General features: G+C 41.6%; 1 protein-coding gene across 5 annotated transcripts in view; it reads left to right on the forward strand.

Moving 5' to 3' along the window:
* The window catches only part of SPEG (striated muscle enriched protein kinase), a 182,638-nt gene that overhangs the window by 130,958 nt on the left and 32,201 nt on the right, over window positions 1-19,479 (forward strand). For 3 of the 5 annotated variants that reach the window (XM_075284593.1, XM_075284594.1, XM_075284595.1), the window contains 14 exons: window positions 6,790-7,050; window positions 8,279-8,437; window positions 8,520-8,709; window positions 9,328-9,557; window positions 9,821-9,940; window positions 10,742-10,846; window positions 11,179-11,385; window positions 11,493-11,616; window positions 13,328-13,500; window positions 13,791-13,903; window positions 13,991-14,159; window positions 14,783-14,876; window positions 15,045-15,245; window positions 15,835-15,895. In XM_075284593.1, the coding sequence (XP_075140694.1) occupies window positions 6,790-7,050; window positions 8,279-8,437; window positions 8,520-8,709; window positions 9,328-9,557; window positions 9,821-9,940; window positions 10,742-10,846; window positions 11,179-11,385; window positions 11,493-11,616; window positions 13,328-13,500; window positions 13,791-13,903; window positions 13,991-14,159; window positions 14,783-14,876; window positions 15,045-15,245; window positions 15,835-15,895 (2,207 nt within the window). Of the gene's footprint in view, window positions 1-6,789; window positions 7,051-8,278; window positions 8,438-8,519; window positions 8,710-9,327; window positions 9,558-9,820; window positions 9,941-10,741; window positions 10,847-11,178; window positions 11,386-11,492; window positions 11,617-13,327; window positions 13,501-13,790; window positions 13,904-13,990; window positions 14,160-14,782; window positions 14,877-15,044; window positions 15,246-15,834; window positions 15,896-19,479 lie in introns of those variants that run through there. The other 2 variants (XM_075284597.1, XM_075284596.1) reach the window with 2 other exon arrangements.

Here is a 19,479-nt window from a genome sequence, read left to right on the forward strand (position 1 = left end):
GGTCCGGTAATAGATGATGACTAAGGCGAGCACACGACTAATGTATTTTTGAGCCTTTTCTGCCATTCAACAAGGCCAGCTCATTTATTTTCAGCTGTTTAGAAACTTGAAGACTCCTCGGGGGTGGAGCTTATTACTACAAGCCAAGCCGATTGGCTTGTAGGGATTTTCTTAGTGGGTGTGTTTATTCCTACCAGATCAGCTTTGATAAATCATCTTATGGATAGAAAGTCAGGTTTGGGGACCCAGGATAGAAAAAAATAACTTGACGGGGAAGAATTCCAACACATACATGAGCGTGTCAGACATAGAAGGGTGTTAGTTATTAGAAGCGGCCATCTTTATACAGGTCATTCAGGGATCAGGTGTACAACCATAGAGACTCAGCATAGCGCCATCTAGAGCACAAGAGCCGCCCTGCAGGGCATAGAACACCCATAGTAGCTGAAACAAGTCATGGGGGGTCAGCCAGGGCGCCCCCCTGAGGAGCTGAGATATAAGAAGCTGTTTGCCGCGGTGACAAGATTGTGGTCAGTGATGATTTTCTTACACTGAATCTCCTCCGTTTCTCTACAGGGTGACATTTTTTATATTATGGGACAGAATTTCCCGATCTTCAGTCTTGTCTTTATGAGGCAAACAGCATCCTAACTCTCAGCTTCCTAGACAGTGGAAGAGGAAACGTATGAGTAACCTCACTCCAGCCCCAATCTTCAGTCTTACAGCTGTTTTTGTCTTTTAACGTGTATTAATCATTGTCATTGCGAATCCTCTGTGCTGCTGTGGTGCACTTCCTATAGAACAGGGCAAAGAAATCACGACTATGTTAGAAGTCTCCTTACACTATCCTCTCTTCTACACTGTTCTAGACAATCTGCTCATTTCAGGCTCCCAGATACCCGACCTGTGACAACGGGGTACATAGGATGGCATCATGGTGAAGGTCTGGCAATGGGGGCACCGAAGTGGCAAGCACAATACATTTTCTTCTAATTCTACCATCCTTCTTTTACAGCATTTCAAAGTCTACAGTTGCATTTATTTTTATATCATGCCTCTTACACTCTATTCACACCCAAAGCTGCATCAAAACGTTTGCTGCTTGATATGTGTTTACTGGTTTTGGTTTCTTTTTGTTACTGCACCATATCACAACACCTACTGAATTTTAAATAGACACTGTAGGAACCAGCAGAATTCTAAATGCAGCTTTGGATGTGACTGGAGTCTAAATTTCAGATTAAGACAAGTAAAGTCAAATATTTTGAAATGTTGTAAAAATGGAGGCGGCCCTTTTGGCTATGACTGTAAAGCCACCCCAGCCTTCCCAGTTTGCCACCTCTCCGTCAGTAAAAGAGTAAAATTCTGGCCTTGGCAGACACCACTAGGGGGAGCTCACTCCATACACATAGCTGTGCGCTCCACCTAGTGACAGTTACAGGTACAGCTGTTAGAAGAGCACAGTGCTTAGGTGAGACATACAGAGGGCCCTCCATTGGGACCTGGAGGTTTTATAAGGTGGCCTCGCCTGTTCCATCCATATGAATAGAATTAGGTTTACCATTCTCTAGAACAGGGGTAGGGAACGTACGGCTCTCCAGCTGTTGCAAAACTACAACTCCCAGTATATATACTGGCTCTGCTGTTCTGGGAACTCCCATGGAAGTGAATGGAGCATGCTGGGAGTTGTAGTTTCACAGCAGCTGAAGAGCCGAAGGTTCCCTACCCCTGCTCTAGAAGCAGCGCCACATAACAATACAGGTAGCGTCACTTTTGTAGTCCACACGCCACATCCATCAATCTGAATACAGGGTGGCGCCCGCCAGGGGGCATCCAATCACCATCCAGCTTTCTGTGCCAGACACACAATGTAACGCCATGTAACACACTCGGGGAATGTGCTGCACCACCCGCTATATCCTGGACCTCACCTCTCCCCCAATCTTTCCTTACAGGAAACTAACAAATTTTGTTAAAACTATAATTTTTTTATTTCTAGTCCCAATAAAATCTTTGTTTTTGGACTACGTGTTTGCTGTCGTTACTAACACACAGACAAGGGCGCAGAATCTGCAGAGGTCGCTGCAGTTTTGTCATTCGCCTCTTTGTGTCCCGTCATTGTGATGTCCAGTTGTGGATTCTGTTCACTTCTGTTCTGTGTTATACGACTTACATGGCGTTGTTAAAGGGGGACCCTGACCAGGACCTCCCCCGACTCCACCACTAGGGGCAGCAGGTATCTTGTCCTCACTAGGGGGGCAGTATGGCGTCAAGATCTCCAAAAGGGGGAGGATAATAAATTGTGTCACCCTTATATTTTGGGCTAAAATAAGTTTTAAAAACATTTTCCATCGTAGAATAAAAAGTTCTATAACCTTCTCCCTCTGCTTGCTGTCCGTGAAGGCGACCATGGTCATCAGTATCTCGTGGCTGAAGACCTGTCACAGCTGAGGGTTTGCTACAGTTGTATCCAATGCTTTGTGAGCCGGACAGCTTGATACAATTTACCTGCACTGATACTTTGTATAAATCTGCATTTGCAATTCCACAGCTAAAATCTACACATTTGTATAAACAGCTTTTCTGCAGTTTTTTCCCCAAAATGAGATTGATCGGAATTTCAATCATTTCGCATGTCTTGTAAAATATAGCAAGAACACTGCGTGTCAGCAATGCGGGGCTTTAGCCTTAAAGGGGTTATGCCGTGACAAATATTTATCCTCTATCCATAGGACACAGAATCAACAGCTGATCAGTGGGGTCTGACCCCGTTGGGAGTGTTTAAAGGGATTCTACCACTAAAACGCTGATTTTTGCGGATAATACGTCGGAGTAGCCTTTAGAAAGGCTATTCGTCTCTTACCTTTAGACGTGGTCTCCGCCGCGCTGTTCCGGTATGCTAATGAGTTCTCCACAGCAATGGGGGCGGGCCCCAGCGCAATAACGGCGATGGGGGCATCCCCACTGCTGCCCGAGAACAGGCTCCAGCGCTGCCACCTTCTTCAGTTGCATCCTCCCCTTCTCTGTCGTCTTCTTCGTCAGCTCTGACGCCTGCGCAGTCGGCTCTGCCAGCGAGACACTGGTAGAGCCGACTGCGCATGCCGGCCGGTGGCTATATTTTCAAGGCTGCAAGGCAAGACTGCGCAGCATCAGAGCTGACGAAGAAGGAAGATGACAGAGAAGGGGAGGATGCAGCTGAAGAAGGAGGCAGCGCTGGAGCGGGTTCTCGGGCAGCAGTGGCGACGCCCCCATTGCCATTTGAGCGCTGGGGCCCGCCCTCATTGCTGCGGAGAGCTCATTAGCATACTGGTAAAAGCCGGTATTTCTAAGGAACGGTGTGGCGGAGACCACGTCTAAAGGTAAGAGACGAATAGCCTTTCTGAAGGCTATTCCGACGTCTTATCCACAAAACAGCGTTTTAGTGGTAGAATCCCTTTAACCCCCCATTGTGAATGCAGCTGCGATTAGAACAGCCAAATTCTTGGTAAAAGCAGACACAGCCCGTTTCCCATTCAAGTCAATGGGAGCACTGGTAGCGAAGTGCTGTACCTGGTGCACCTATTAAAGTGAATGGGAGCAAGGGTGCGTCTGTGTCAGGATTGCTGAGACCACCAATGATCAGGAATTTATTCTCTATCCTATGGATAAATAGTTTTCCCCTTTAAATTAAGAGACTATGTAACCATATTGTAGACAAGATACAATTGTAACAAAGCCTCAGCTGTATTGGGCCTGGCTAATATCTGCGTTCGGGGAACGGAAACCTGTACGCATTAAAAAGCGGTTAGCTAAGAAACCACACGGACCCCATAGACTATAATGGGGTCCATGTGGTTTCCGTATGAAACATGTGAAGAGAAAAGAGCCTCTTGCACTCCTTGACTCCTGACTACTGAATGCAAATGTGAACCGGGCCTTAGTATTAAGTCTACCCTCTATAGGTTCTGTACCCGCTGGATGGAACTAAGACTGTGACTATTCACTGACAACAAGCAGAGATATGGACGTCGATAAAGAATTGAAGTGTAAAGTATCTTATAAAGTTGCATTCACACATAACTAGAGCAGCGGTTTCCACTACACACTACAATGCCCAGCATGCCCGAATAGCTGTCAGGACATGCTGGGAGTTGTAGTGTTGCCGTTGCTGGAGAGTTATAGGTTGGAGGCCATTAGTCTTATTAGGATTCTCCAGTGTTCAGACATCCATTACTAACATCTTGCAGTCGGGGGATACTTTTGCATCTGCGAGGGATATAAGGCGATTTCCTAAGTAGGGCGTAATCCAGCCGGCTACAGGGAGGAGGAGAGGCCGCGGCCTGCGGGGACAGAATGTTATATGCGGCCGCTGCCCCCCTGTGCACGGCTCGGGTAACATTGCTATCCTGTGAGCAGACGGCGGCATCGCTGCTTCATTCAGGGCACCTCATATTAATGATGTGACAGTGACGCCGGCTCCGGCTCATTTACACTCAGGGCCTGGAGTCAGCGTCAGGGTTTAGTCATCCTGTCTAATCTTACCCAAGGTGACATGTGAGAAACTAAACCACAGGCCATAACTCTCGTCCTTGGAGTAGCCATGTTTCTTCCATATGTATCCATTGTATCATTCTGGTTCTGAATTGTATCCATTTACTGTCCACTGGTAAATGTTCTTCAATGCTGGTCCTCAGAAACTAATATTCTTATCATCATGTCATTGGCTCTCCGGCATCACCTACTGGAGAATCTCTGAATATATCTTTATAGAAATCTGAACTTTATTTTACTGATACAAAGCTCCAAATCTCCTGCATAGACGTAGATGATATCATATAACATTCTGTATTACTACAGTCACCACTAGGGGGAGCTTACTGCATACTGGTTTATGAGTTCAGTGTTGCATAGCTCCCCCTAGTGGTGACTGCAGTAAGACAGAATGTTATATGATGTCATCTATGTCTATGCAGGAGATTTGGAGCTTTGTATCAGAAAATGGGGCTCTGTATTTAAAGATAAAAAAAACCCGTCATCGATCATGAAAGGGGTTTTCAGGTTAGACTTTTACGCCATCAATGGGATAGTGAATAAGATGATAAAACAACTTCTTAATATGGCAGCGCCGCCATGAACAGATACCAGGATTAGAATCCCATTAGTCAGACATCTAGAAGACTCTATGGCGACTTCTGGTTGTACAATTATTGCAACGTTTTCCCCATAGAGAACCCTTGAGGTCATGTGATCCTACCTAACCTTATAACCTTTCCTATTGATGCCCTAAAAATCTAATCTGGACGAACCCCCCGAAATACAATTATCATGGAAATGGGAAATAAGACTATGATCTCAATGATGTATGGCATCCTTATTTCATATCTCATAATAAGATGTCGCCTGTGTAATAACAAACATGGCAGCTTTCTTCCATAAGTATATACTGACTCTGCTGCAATACCAGTCACAGCCATGGAGATGAGTGGCGCTGTTTCTAGAAGAAGAGTGCCTTGTTTCTTCCTAATCTCTGGTGATCGCTTTATCTGGCCTAAGGTAACAGATTAAAGTGTATCTCTACCTCATTGGCTCAGGTCACGGGGCCTTCTCCCTTTTCGGATAGGGCTTGTGATGGGGACACCTTTTGCGTGGCTCAAACTTTTAATGAAACAACCAGACCCATGGAACTAATACAGACCACAAGCAAGCCCCCCTAAATAAATCCAGACCCCCCCCCAAAAAAAAATTCCATCATTGAATAGAGATTCCCACATACCCTGTAAATAAAAGCAGATCCAAAACCCATGTCCCCTTCATAAAGACCCCCAAACCAGATCCGCTCCTTAAAGGATTTTTATATATTGTTGACCTATCTTTAGTTCCGGTTATCTATATGTGATTGGTGGAGGTCTGACACCCGTCACCCTCACAGATCAGCTGGCTGAAGAGGCCAAATCATTCAGGTGAGTCCTAGACTGAATACCAAGCACAGCGCCATACAATGCATAGTGGTTGTGTTTGGTATTGTAGCTCAGCCCCATTTACTGGAATGGGACTGAGCTGCTGCTGCACCATGTGACCCATGAACATGAAGTCGTTGGATCAGGGAGAAGGCAGCAGTACTTGTGAGCACTATGGCCTCTTCAATCCAATGGGGGGTCTCCATTTTTTCTAAAAATTTGGAAAGTATAACTTAGCTTTGAGTGTGAATGGAGAAGGAAAGATCCTGTCACCTTAGGGATCATCTATGAGATATGGAATAAGAGGCAGAGTATATACTGTATATACGAGATCTATAGAATGGATGAGGTTTCCATCTTTCCTGATAATTGACCTCAGTTCTTTCCCGGGCTCAGGATTTACAACTGTTTCCTCATTGTCTGTATTTCTTGCTTTATGTACAGAACATCTCCACCCTAAGAACATCTAAATCCTTGAGTCGTCTTCGTCTGCCAAGCTGATCAATAACCTATTTAGCTGCATTTATATCTGTTCCTGGGAAAGCTGGGTGTTACACTCTGGCTGCTTTTACATTCCCCAGGATAGGACGACTCACGGCTTTCCAGGGGAGATGTTCTTTACTTGAGTTGTTCTTCACGCACTTGAGAATTTGTCATGTTCTTAAAGTTACTGAACTCCTGAATGTGTCTCTCTCTGCTCCTCGCCCTCTCATTGTCATTGTGTCCCTCTCTGGCGGTCACTTCCCGTGTAACATGTCTCTTCCCTCTCTTTGTGTTGTCTTCTCCTTGTTGGTCATTCTGTCATGCCACTGTGTGGTGTCTCACTGTTATGTCCTTGTTTGTGCGATGAAAGCTTCTCCTGGCAGCTCCACTTTGGAAGTGGTGACCCCCTTACAGGATGTGAGTGTGTGCGCTGGGGAGGCGGCTGTGTTTGAGTGTGTGGTGTCCGGACCCCAAGACCTGGACGTGGACTGGATGTTCCGGGGAAAACTGCTGCAGCCAGCACTGCTGGATTGTAAGATGCGATTCAACGGCAAGCAGTGTCTGCTGCTCCTCAACTCTGTCCATGAAGATGACAGCGGGATCTACACCTGCAAGCTGAGCACAGCCAGAGGTAATCTCATTACTTGTCCAGAGTTATATCCTGTATAATACTCCAGAGCTGCACTCACTATTCTGCTGGTACAGTCACAGTGTGCATACATTACATTACTTATCCTGTATTATACTCCAGAGCTGCACTCACTATTCTGCAGGTGCAGTCACTGTGTACATACATTACATTACTTATCCTGTATTATACTCCAGAGCTGCGCTCACTATTCCGCTGATGCAGTCACTGTGTACATACATTACATTACTTATACTGTATTATACTCCAGAGCTGCGCTCACTATTCTGCTGGTACAGTCACTGTGTACATACATTACATTACTTATCCTGTATTATACTCCAGAGCTGCGCTCACTATTCCGCTGGTGCAGTCACTGTGTACATACATTACATTACTTATCCTGTATTATACTCCAGAGCTGCGCTCACTATTCTGCTGGTGCAGTCACTGTGTACATACATTACATTACTTACCCTGTATTATACTCCAGAGCTGCGCTCACTATTCTGCTGGTGCAGTCACTGTGTACATACATACATTACTTATCCTGTATTATACTCCAGAGCTGCGCTCACTATTCTGCTGGTGCAGTCACTGTGTACATACATTACATTACTTATCCTGTATTATACTCCAGAGCTGCGCTCACTATTCTGCTGGTACAGTCACTGTGTACATACATTACATTACTTATCCTGTATTATACTCCAGAGCTGCGCTCACTATTCTGCTGGTGCAGTCACTGTGTACATACATTACATTACTTACCCTGTATTATACTCCAGAGCTGCGCTCACTATTCTGCTGGTGCAGTCACTGTGTACATACATACATTACTTATCCTGTATTATACTCCAGAGCTGCGCTCACTATTCTGCTGGTGCAGTCACTGTGTACATACATTACATTACTTATCCTGTATTATACTCCAGAGCTGCGCTCACTATTCTGCTGGTACAGTCACTATGTACATACATTACTTTACTTATCCTGTATTACACTCCAGAGCTGCGCTCACTATTCTGCTGGTACAGTCACTGGCAGATAACCCCACTGACAGTATACAGATCCAGCAGATAGAATAGTATATTGAACTCTCCCGTTAGGTTCTAAAATTCCCAGTACTTGCACTCCTCACTAGGGGGAGCTCATTGTATATGATCTCAGCTGGAGCTGCCTGCCATGTACTAGAGCAATCTCTTCTCTCTCCTTGATGCCTCCTCGGCAGATGAGCTGACATGCAGTGCGGTGCTGACCGTTCACCCCTCGCTGGCCCCTCTCTTCACTAGAAAAATGTCAGATCGAGAGGTGATTGAGGGTCGCACAGCCCGGCTGGATTGTAAGATCAGTGGTACGCCGCCGCCTGAGATCACATGGATGCACGATGGTGAGTATTGCCCCGGGTTATGTATGGAAAGTGGGAAGGATTTGGGATTTCGTGATCTCTTTTATTATTTCCACCTTATTAGGCCATCCGGTGGTAGAGAGTGAGAACATGCATATCCTGAAGGAAAGGGGATATCACACTCTGCTGATCACCCAGGTGTCACCCGAGGACGAGGGGCAATATACCGTCATTGCCAACAACCAACACGGGGAGGCTGAATGCTCTGCAGAGCTGTACGTGGAGGAGCCCAGACTGGGCGCTTCATCTCACATGTAAGGAAACCCGGCTCATGTATAGTAGTATATAAAGCTTTTAAAATCACCGGTTACCATTTTGTCTATACAGCTCTTATGCAGACCTATGTATGGCCATGGTTACAGACTACAAACACACCCTGTGTAGTCTCACCCTGAAGTCATGTGATAATCCATCTGCTCTGCCTCTTCTTCTTATATTCAGTAGAAAAAGATGCACAGGGGAGAGAGTAACACATGACTGTCGGTTCCTGAGCAATTGGTTCAGTTAGTTTTGGTGCCTGATATGTTAACTAGACTCTTAAATGTGAAGTGGGTGGTGTCAGACAGGAGTCGGCAAGGGGGTGTGACTCTGAGGCGGACAGTGTCAGAGCTCAGAATCACACCCCCTTTGTCTGCTCCTGCCCAACACCACTCGCTTGATATTAGACAGTCTAGTTAGTATATCAGATACCAAAACTGACTGCACTGATTACTCAGGAATGGTGGGGGCTAGAGGAACAATTCCAATTATGCCTGAATCAGCGGAAGGCTAATAAAGATTGAAAAGGAGTTGGTGGATTTGGTGAAAGGTCCTCTTTAAGGTGATAAATCATGGACTGATGACTATTTGCTCTCTTAATATTTTTCATTCAGATCCAGACTTGAGAAGATGCCTTCCATTCCCGAGGAACCAGAGGTGCAAGAAAGTGAAGTAGAGGGGGTGCTCATGCCTGATTTCCTGCGCCCCCTACAAGACTTAGATGTGGTAGAGTCTCGTGAAGTGCAACTAGAATGTCAAGTCACTGGCTTACCGTATCCCACCATCACCTGGTATCACAATGGACAGAAGATCCAGAGCACAGACGACCGCAGGATGACCCAATGTACGCAAGTGAAAAATGGGGGCAAAGGAGTCCTCTAAAAGACACAAAGCCTAATGTCCATCATATCACCTTTGCTGTATAGTAGATCCAACATATTGCTGAGTGCCCCTGCCAGTTCCTTCATAGTATATGTTCCCCTAGCACAGCAGGAACTCACAGCACCTTCTCATGTGATCAAATCCTCACTTCTCTATATCTCAGCAGTGTAGCCAGTAAAGACTTGTAGATGATGTGACCAAACCATGTCTTCTGTTTCATTGTAGACAAAGACATTCATCGCCTGGTGTTCCCGTCTGTCAGCCATTCACATGCTGGAGTCTACAAGAGTGTGATTTCCAACAAGGTGGGCAAAGCCGCTTGTTACGCCCATTTATACGTCACAGGTAAGAATTCTCTGATTTTATGAGCTATTTAGAGTAGTTGATGTTCCTGGTGGCCATCTTTATTAGGTATAGTGAAGTAAGAGGAGAAGCTAGCTGCTTCCACTACCAATGAGGTCACCATTGGCATATGCTTCTGTGTAGGCCCGACTTGGTTAAGTAAAGGTATAGGTCTATGTGACAGGGATTAGACGTTTAGGATACCAGGGAGATCTTGAGAGAGGGCTGGAGAAAAGAGAAATTATTCCCATGACAGCAAATATGGCTGATCATGGTACCTAACAGATAGCACAAACAACTGAGCTTAAAGAGGACCTTTCACCACTTCCACCATCTTAACCTCCTCTTACCTTTTAATAGTCGTGCCTCCACTGATTCTGGCACAGTTGGAATTTTTTTTCTATCCCCCACTGTCCCCGAGCAGTCCTTGCTGATAATTTTAGCACAATCACACTCTCTACTATCAGGTGGGCGGTGCTAGACTGCAGCAGTTAGTCAAGGACCGCCCACCTAATAACAGACAACATACTTGTGCTGAAACTATCAGCAAAGATTTCTCAGGAATGGTGGGGGCTAGAGAAAAAATTCCAACTGTTCCCAAATCAGGGCAGGGACACCTATTGAAACATGTAGTAAGTTGGAGTTGTTGGAGGTGAGGAAGGTTCCCCTTTAAAGGGTGGCATTAACATTCGTTTTGTGACTGGTGAGAATTTAGGGTCACATGGAGGGAAACTTCTCATTTGTGGATTCTGGCACAATGTCATCCACTTAGAAGGACATAATATTTGATCCTTACTTCCACAGATGTGGTGCCCACTCCTCCTGATGGTCCTCCGATTGTTGCATCTATAACTGGAAAAGTAGTGAAGCTCCGGTGGAATCCTCCAAAAAGACTGGATCCGGCCATAGGTATAATTATCTGTCTTGGTAATCTACAGTTCCATAATATTTATTTCCCCACTGTGGGACTATTAAAGGATTAGCTTATCTTATCTTATAGGTGTCAGAGCTCTGTTTTCTGCCTAGACATAGATAATAATTCATGAAACGCCTGAAGCTACCACTAGAGGGAGCTTACTGTATATCGTTCTCCGTTCAATAATATGGTATATAGTAGTATATACGGATAGGGGATAGGGGAGAAAACCCCTTTAAATAACAAGCAGCAAATGGCGCAGGTCTTAGTGGTCCAACATCACCAACCAAGTTGCCAAATGTTCTTTGTGTTTTTGTCTCCCCAGACGTGACTCAGCTCACATACTCGGTGCAGCAGCAGGCTGTCGGCTCTGTCCAGTGGACAGTCATTGCCAGTAACCTGAAGGAGACCAGCTACAGTGTGAAGTCACTGACTAAAGGTCACCAGTACATATTCCGAGTGGTCACTCACACAGCAACTTCACACAGCAAACCCTCCCCACCGTGTGACACCATCAAACTTCTAGACCGAGGTGAGAGGAAAACATCCGAACCTACGATGCACATTATCACATGTATCAGTGATATCCAGGGCCTGGTCAGTGGGATCAATCCTGTTACATACGTGTTGGTGTTACAGGTCCTTACGAGCGTGAGCCGCCAGTCATCACAGATCGCCCTGAGCTCCTGTACATGGTAGAAAATCAGCCATTGTGCATCACTGTAACCCTCAACCACGTCGATGCCAAAGTCACCTGGAAGAGGTAACAATCTTGGGGCTACTTAAGGGTATGTTCATATTGCAGAAAATGGAGAAGACTTTGAGGTAGATATCTGCTTCTTTAGTTACACCTTGGCTTAGCATTTTTTTTTTTAAATTTCTCTGTCTGCTGTTTGGACACAGGTTGTCCTGTCTGTATGGCTGAGTTATGGATCTGTCTGGTGCCACCGCTATGGCTGTAATTCGGTGGACACTTTTGTCTTTGTCCTTTTGAACATATATGTCCATCTGCTTGTAAGGACACATGTCCTGTCTGTTTTGTTTAGATGGTTGTCGTAATATCTGTTATGTTTGTACACATGTCTTTCTGTCTGATGTATTTGTACACATGTCCTTGTGTCCGCCATTTTTATACACATGTCCTTGTGTCCGCCATGTTTATACATGTGTCCTTGTGTCTGCCATGTTTATACATGTGTCCTTGTGTCTGCCATGTTTGTACACATCAAGTAATGGGGACCATCCAATCCACAATGTATAAATATGGAAAGAAAGATATCAGATCCGAGGGTAAGCGCGGATCTGATATCTTTCTTTCCATATTTATACATTGTGGATTGGATGGTCCCCATTACTTGACTTTGTGACGTGTCAGCACGTTGATCCTTGCTGCTGTATATCCCTATTATTATTAGGTGCATTTTGACCTTCACCTAAAAGGTGATTATTTTACTAGCTCCTTTGATTTGTGTGGAACTCTCTGCAAAGGATAATTCGCTAGGTGTTGCGCGGTACTGTCTTTTGTATTTTTTTCAGTCATGTTTGTACACATGTCCTTGTGTCTGCCATGTTTGTACATATGTTCTGCCAGGCTTGTATGCAAGTCCCTCAGTCTACAGTCTTTGTAAACATGTATTTCTTTCTGCCATGATTGTACATATGTCCTTCTGTCTGATGCATTTGTATACATGTATACATGTCCTTTTGTCTACCATATTTGTTCACATGTCCTTCTCAATGCCATGTTTGCACACATGTCCTTCTGTCTGATGCATTTGTACACATGTCCTTCTGTCTGATGCATTTGTACACATGTCCTTCTGTCTGCTATGTTTTGGATGCATTGTACTTTTTTGTACATATTTGGGCACATTTACTTCTGTATGCAATGTTTGGATGCACATCCTTCCATTTGCCATATTTTGACACACGTCCTTCTGTTTGCTGAACGTTTGGCTTTTGGGCTTGTGCTGTCCTACAGAGTTCAGCCAAATCTCTGCTACCTGTGACCTATGGGCTGCTGTTAGTAGCTTCGCTACTTTACTTGTGGCTTTCAGGTCTTCTGCTGTGAATATCTTAGCTATGATCTTCCACTTTGTTTATCTCTGCTACCTCTCCTGCTACCTCTCCTGTTGTCCTGCTTTTGACTTCTATTTTGACCTGTTATCTAGATGTTCTGGCTTCTTCCCTGTTTGGTAGCCCTGGTATTATCACTTCTGAGCACCAGTCTTTGCATGTATTTGGTCTGCTGTGATTTTAGTCTGTATTGACACTAGGTGTTTTGCCTGATTCTGTGGTTCCATTATTCCTTCACTGCTCGGTCGGGACCACCTCAGGAGATAGTGACCTCGCAGACTCCCACTATCCACCTCCCAGTACAGGGGAGTCAGTATTGAGGCGCCATCGTCCCCTTAGCTCTTTGCTGATGATATATGGGTGCACGCATCATTATAAACACAAGTCCTTCTCTCTAGAGCAGGCACAATTCTGCGCGGTTTGGATGGCGTGTGTGAGATGAGTATGCCGGACGACGACCAACACTCACTCACCATCTTCAGTCCCAAGAAGTCGGACCTTGGACAGCTGGTGTTTGAAGCCGGGAACCGATACGGAACCGACAAATGCACCATCAGCATAGAGATGGCAGGTACCAACAGCAGGAGGCTACGATACAAGAGTAGCCATTGACCCCAAAGATTTAGTGGGGTGTTACTCAGCTCCCGTGTAGCCATGTGTTTCCAGGCTTACAAACTAAGGATCAGACTCCACAGGGTTTTTCTGTAGTCTGTAACCATAGAAATGCATAGGTCTGCATAGAAGCTGTATACACACAAATAGTTTGATTAAATTATTTGCAAAGCAATAAAAAATTTGATACAAATTTGTTTTTTTTTGACCAATGTCATTGTTCTACAATCCATTGTATCTTCCCCTCAGAGTCTCCTCGCTTTGAGTCTATCATGGAAGACATCGAGATCAGGACTGGAGAAACAGCTCGCTTTGTAGTGGTCGTGGAAGGAAAACCAGTACCGGATATAATGTGGTACAAGGTGCGTCCGTGTCTCCCCCCGCCCCACCTGAACTCCCCATCTTCATTGGTCTCTAACTCCTAGTAATGTCTTATTCCCCTTCTTCAGGATGGAGAGCTCTTGGTGGAAAGCGGACACTTTAATTTTGTGTATGATGATGCGGAGTGCTCCCTGGTTATCCTGAATGCTGCACCGGAGGACTCGGGGGTGTACACCTGCACAGCCCGAAACCTGGCAGGAGAGGTGTCCTGTAAAGCTGAACTGCAAGTGTCCAAAGGCAAGATACCAATTATTTTTTAACATTTACCAGCTCTTCTAGAAATGGGGTTCTTTATTCAGGACACTTATCTGTCAGCCAAAGGGAGGGTGGAGATAAAAGTTTTCCATGGGCAGTCTATTGCCCTTTACCTGGCATGGTGTAATGCTTCATTTGTCCTGTAGTGGTGCTGTAGGGAAATCCTACACCTACTACCAGGTTCTATGATAGATGACACCTCATCAATCCAGATCACAGCAATGGGATACCCTGTGATCAAATTGTTCTTGGGGGATCCTTCTAAAAAAAAGGATTTTCCAAAACAGACAACCCCTTTAAAGGGTATTTCTTACTTGAGCCATCCCCTTCTATCATGGTCTGTTCGGCCATGTCTGTTTTATCTGTTTCTAGGAAAGCTGAGTGACAACAAAGTGTAATGGCTTTAGCAGTGCAGGAGCAGAGATATGCCAGTGTATCATCAGAGAAGATCCCATTCAGAGGTCTGGAAAGCTGGGTGACAACCAGTCGTAATGACTTTAGCAGTGCAAGAGCAGGGATTTGAATTGGGCCACCATTAGTTGTCATCCAGCTTTCCTAGATATAGATATAAGAAAGCATTTTGGAGTTTTCTATCTTTTCCACAGAGGAGCCAAGAACTGGTACAGCGCTGGACGATCCCGATGGGCTGAAATCTCGCCGACTTTCTGATTATTACACCATTCACAAGGAGATTGGAAGGTTAGTGTCAGTATATACTGTAGTTCAGTGTCCCTATATAAGTTGCTACCCATGCATCCTCTATTTTCACCATATCTGCCAAATCTCCTAAAACTTCCGACACCCATGAGTATATTTTACGATGTTGTACGGTATATTACAAATAATTTGCCTTTGTCATGTCTATAGAGGTGCGTTCTCCTATGTACGACATGTGGTGGAGAAAACCAGCGGGCAGGATTTTGCTGCAAAGTTCATTTCATCTCGAGGGGCGTCCAGGGAGAGCGCACGGAGAGAGATGAGCGTCCTGTCCCGGCTCAGTCATGAGAGGATCATTTACTTCCATGAGGCTTTTGAGAAGAGGAGCGCGCTGATAATCATCATGGAGCTGTATCCACCCATAGCTGAGCTACAGAGTCACATGACTACAGGGACGACACCATAGGGAGGAGATTATGGGGTGGAATAGAAAAGAGAACTGTCGTTATGTGCACACAGCACCCATGAAGATGTATGCGTCTCCATGGTGACAGACTACAAACAAACCATGTACTCGGAATCTGTAGTCAGATGTTCATTTTATTTTCTATTTAATTTTTGGTCCATTGTTCTTCATATTTATGTATCTATTTAGGATTGTAGAACATAGTGGTACCCTGTAAGGGGGCAAATGTTTGTGACTTAATGAACTATGCTAAAAAAAAATTAAGGTACCCAACCCAAAACTGAAACAAACACAACATTTCATCACCTGTAAAAAATAAGAGATAAAATGTGATTCATTACCATAAAACAATACCGCACTTTGTATCAGTTCTCCTACATCTCCTCCAATAAGCCTGGTTATAAAATCACTTACAACAATGGGATTCAATATTGTGTAGAATAAGTAACAGCTCAGCTTCATACATTACACTTGTTCTATGCGTCATAAATCAGGACTGTAAGTGGAAATATACAAATCCTTAACTCCATGCAGCTGTTCCAAAGAAGAACTTCTAGACAGAGTGGTCCGAAAGCCTACAGTCTCTGAATCAGAGGTGAGTAGATGGGAATAATGCTACAAAATATAAGTATTACAAGAATATATCTAATACTGCTCCTGTATACAAGAATATATCTAATACTGCTCCTGTATACAAGAATATAGTTGCTATAACACTACCCCCTATGTAAAAGGATATTACTACTATAATACTACTCCTATGTACAAGAATATAACTACTATAATACTACTCCTATGTACAAGGATATAACTACTATAATACTGCTCCTATGTACAAGAATATAACTACTATAATACTACTCCTTTGTACAAGAATATAACTACTATAATACTACTCCTATGTACAAGAATATAACTACTATAATACTGCTCCTATGTACAAGAATATAACTACTATAATACTGCTCCTATGTACAAGAATATAACTACTATAATACTACTCCTATGTACAAGAATATAACTACTATAATACTACCTCCTACGTACAAGAATATAACTACTATAATACTACCTCCTATGTACAAGAATATAACTACTATAATACTGCTCCTATATACAAGAATATAACTACTATAATACTACTCCTATGTACAAGAATATAACTACTATAATACTACTCCTATGTACAAGAATATAACTACTATAATACTGCTCCTATATACAAGAATATAACTACTATAATACTACCCCTATGTACAAGAATATAACTACTATAATACTACTGCTATGTACAAGAATATAACTACTATAATACTACTCCTATGTACAAAAATATAACTACTATAATACTACTCCTATGTACAAGAATATAACTACTATAATACTGCTCCTATGTACAAGAATATAACTACTATAATACTACTCCTATGTACAAAAATATAACTACTATAATACTACTCCTATGTACAAGAATATAACTACTATAATACTGCCTCCTATATACAAGAATATAACTACTATAATACTACCTCCTATGTACAAGAATATAACTACTATAATACTTCTCCTATGTACAAGAATATAACTACTATAATACTACCTCCTATGTACAAGAATATAACTACTATAATACTGCTCCTATGTACAAGAATATAACTACTATAATACTACTCCTATGTACAAGAATATAACTACTATAATACTACCTCCTATGTACAAGAATATAACTACTATAATACTACTCCTATGTACAAGGATATAACTACTATAATACTGCTCCTATGTACAAGAATATAACTACTATAATACTACTCCTTTGTACAAGAATATAACTACTATAATACTACTCCTATGTACAAGAATATAACTACTATAATACTGCTCCTATGTACAAGAATATAACTACTATAATACTGCTCCTATGTACAAGAATATAACTACTATAATACTACTCCTATGTACAAGAATATAACTACTATAATACTACTCCTATGTACAAGAATATAACTACTATAATACTACCTCCTATGTACAAGAATATAACTACTATAATACTACTCCTATGTACAAGAATATAACTACTATAATACTACCTCCTACGTACAAGAATATAACTACTATAATACTACCTCCTACGTACAAGAATATAACTACTATAATACTACCTCCTATGTACAAGAATATAACTACTATAATACTACTCCTATGTACAAGAATATAACTACTATAATACTACTCCTATGTACAAGAATATAACTACTATAATACTACTCCTATGTACAAGAATATAACTACTATAATACTGCTCCTATATACAAGAATATAACTACTATAATACTACCCCTATGTACAAGAATATAACTACTATAATACTACTGCTATGTACAAGAATATAACTACTATAATACTACTCCTATGTACAAAAATATAACTACTATAATACTACTCCTATGTACAAGAATATAACTACTATAATACTACTCCTATGTACAAAAATATAACTACTATAATACTACTCCTATGTACAAGAATATAACTACTATAATACTGCCTCCTATATACAAGAATATAACTACTATAATACTACCTCCTATGTACAAGAATATAACTACTATAATACTTCTCCTATGTACAAGAATATAACTACTATAATACTACCTCCTATGTACAAGAATATAACTACTATAATACTGCTCCTATGTACAAGAATATAACTACTATAATACTACTCCTATGTACAAGAATATAACTACTATAATACTACCTCCTATGTACAAGAATATAACTACTATAATACTACTCCTATGTACAAGAATATAACTACTATAATACTACTCCTATGTACAAGAATATAACTACTATAATACTGCTCCTATGTACAAGAATATAACTACTATAATACTACTCCTTTCTACGGGAATATAACTACTATAATACTACTCCTATGTACAAGAATATAACTACTATAATACTACTCCTATGTACAAAAATATAACTACTATAATACTACTCCTATGTACAAGAATATAACTACTATAATACTGCTCCTATGTACAAGAATATACGGTAACTACTATAATACTACTCCTATGTACAAGAATATAACTACTATAATACTGCCTCCTATATACAAGAATATAACTACTATAATACTACCTCCTATGTACAAGAATATAACTACTATAATACTTCTCCTATGTACAAGAATATAATTACTATAATACTACCTCCTATGTACAAGAATATAACTACTATAATACTACCTCCTATGTACAAGAATATAACTACTATAATACTACCTCCTATGTACAAGAATATAACTACTATAATACTACTCCTATGTACAAGAATATAACTACTATAATACTACCTCCTATGTACAAGAATATAACTACTATAATACTACTCCTATGTACAAGAATATAACTACTATAATACTACCTCCTATGTACAAGAATATAACTACTATAATACTTCTCCTATGTACAAGAATATAACTACTATAATACTACCTCCTATGTACAAGAATATAACTACTATAATACTGCTCCTATGTACAAGAATATAACTACTATAATGCTGCTCCTATGTACAAGAATATAACTACTATAATACTACTCCTATGTACAAGAATATAACTACTATAATACTACTCCTATGTACAAGAATATAACTACTATAATACTACTCCTATGTACAAGAATATAACTACTATAATACTACTCCTATGTACAAAAATATAACTACTATAATACTTCTCCTATGTACAAGAATATAACTACTATAATACTACCTCCTATGTACAAGAATATAACTACTATAATACTACCTCCTATGTACAAGAATATAACTACTATAATACTGCTCCTATGTACAAGAATATAACTACTATAATGCTGCTCCTATGTACAAGAATATAACTACTATAATACTACTCCTATGTACAAGAATATAACTACTATAATACTACTCCTATGTACAATAATATAACTACTATAATACTACCTCCTATGTACAAGAATATAACTACTATAATACTGCTCCTATGTACAAGAATATAACTACTATAATACTGCTCCTATGTACAAGAATATAACTACTATAATACTACTCCTATGTACAATAATATAACTACTATAATACTACCTCCTATGTACAAGAATATAACTACTATAATAC

The sequence above is a fragment of the Leptodactylus fuscus genome, chromosome 8, assembly GCF_031893055.1.
Source record: "Leptodactylus fuscus isolate aLepFus1 chromosome 8, aLepFus1.hap2, whole genome shotgun sequence".
In the NCBI taxonomy this organism is placed as follows: Eukaryota; Metazoa; Chordata; class Amphibia; order Anura; family Leptodactylidae; genus Leptodactylus; species Leptodactylus fuscus.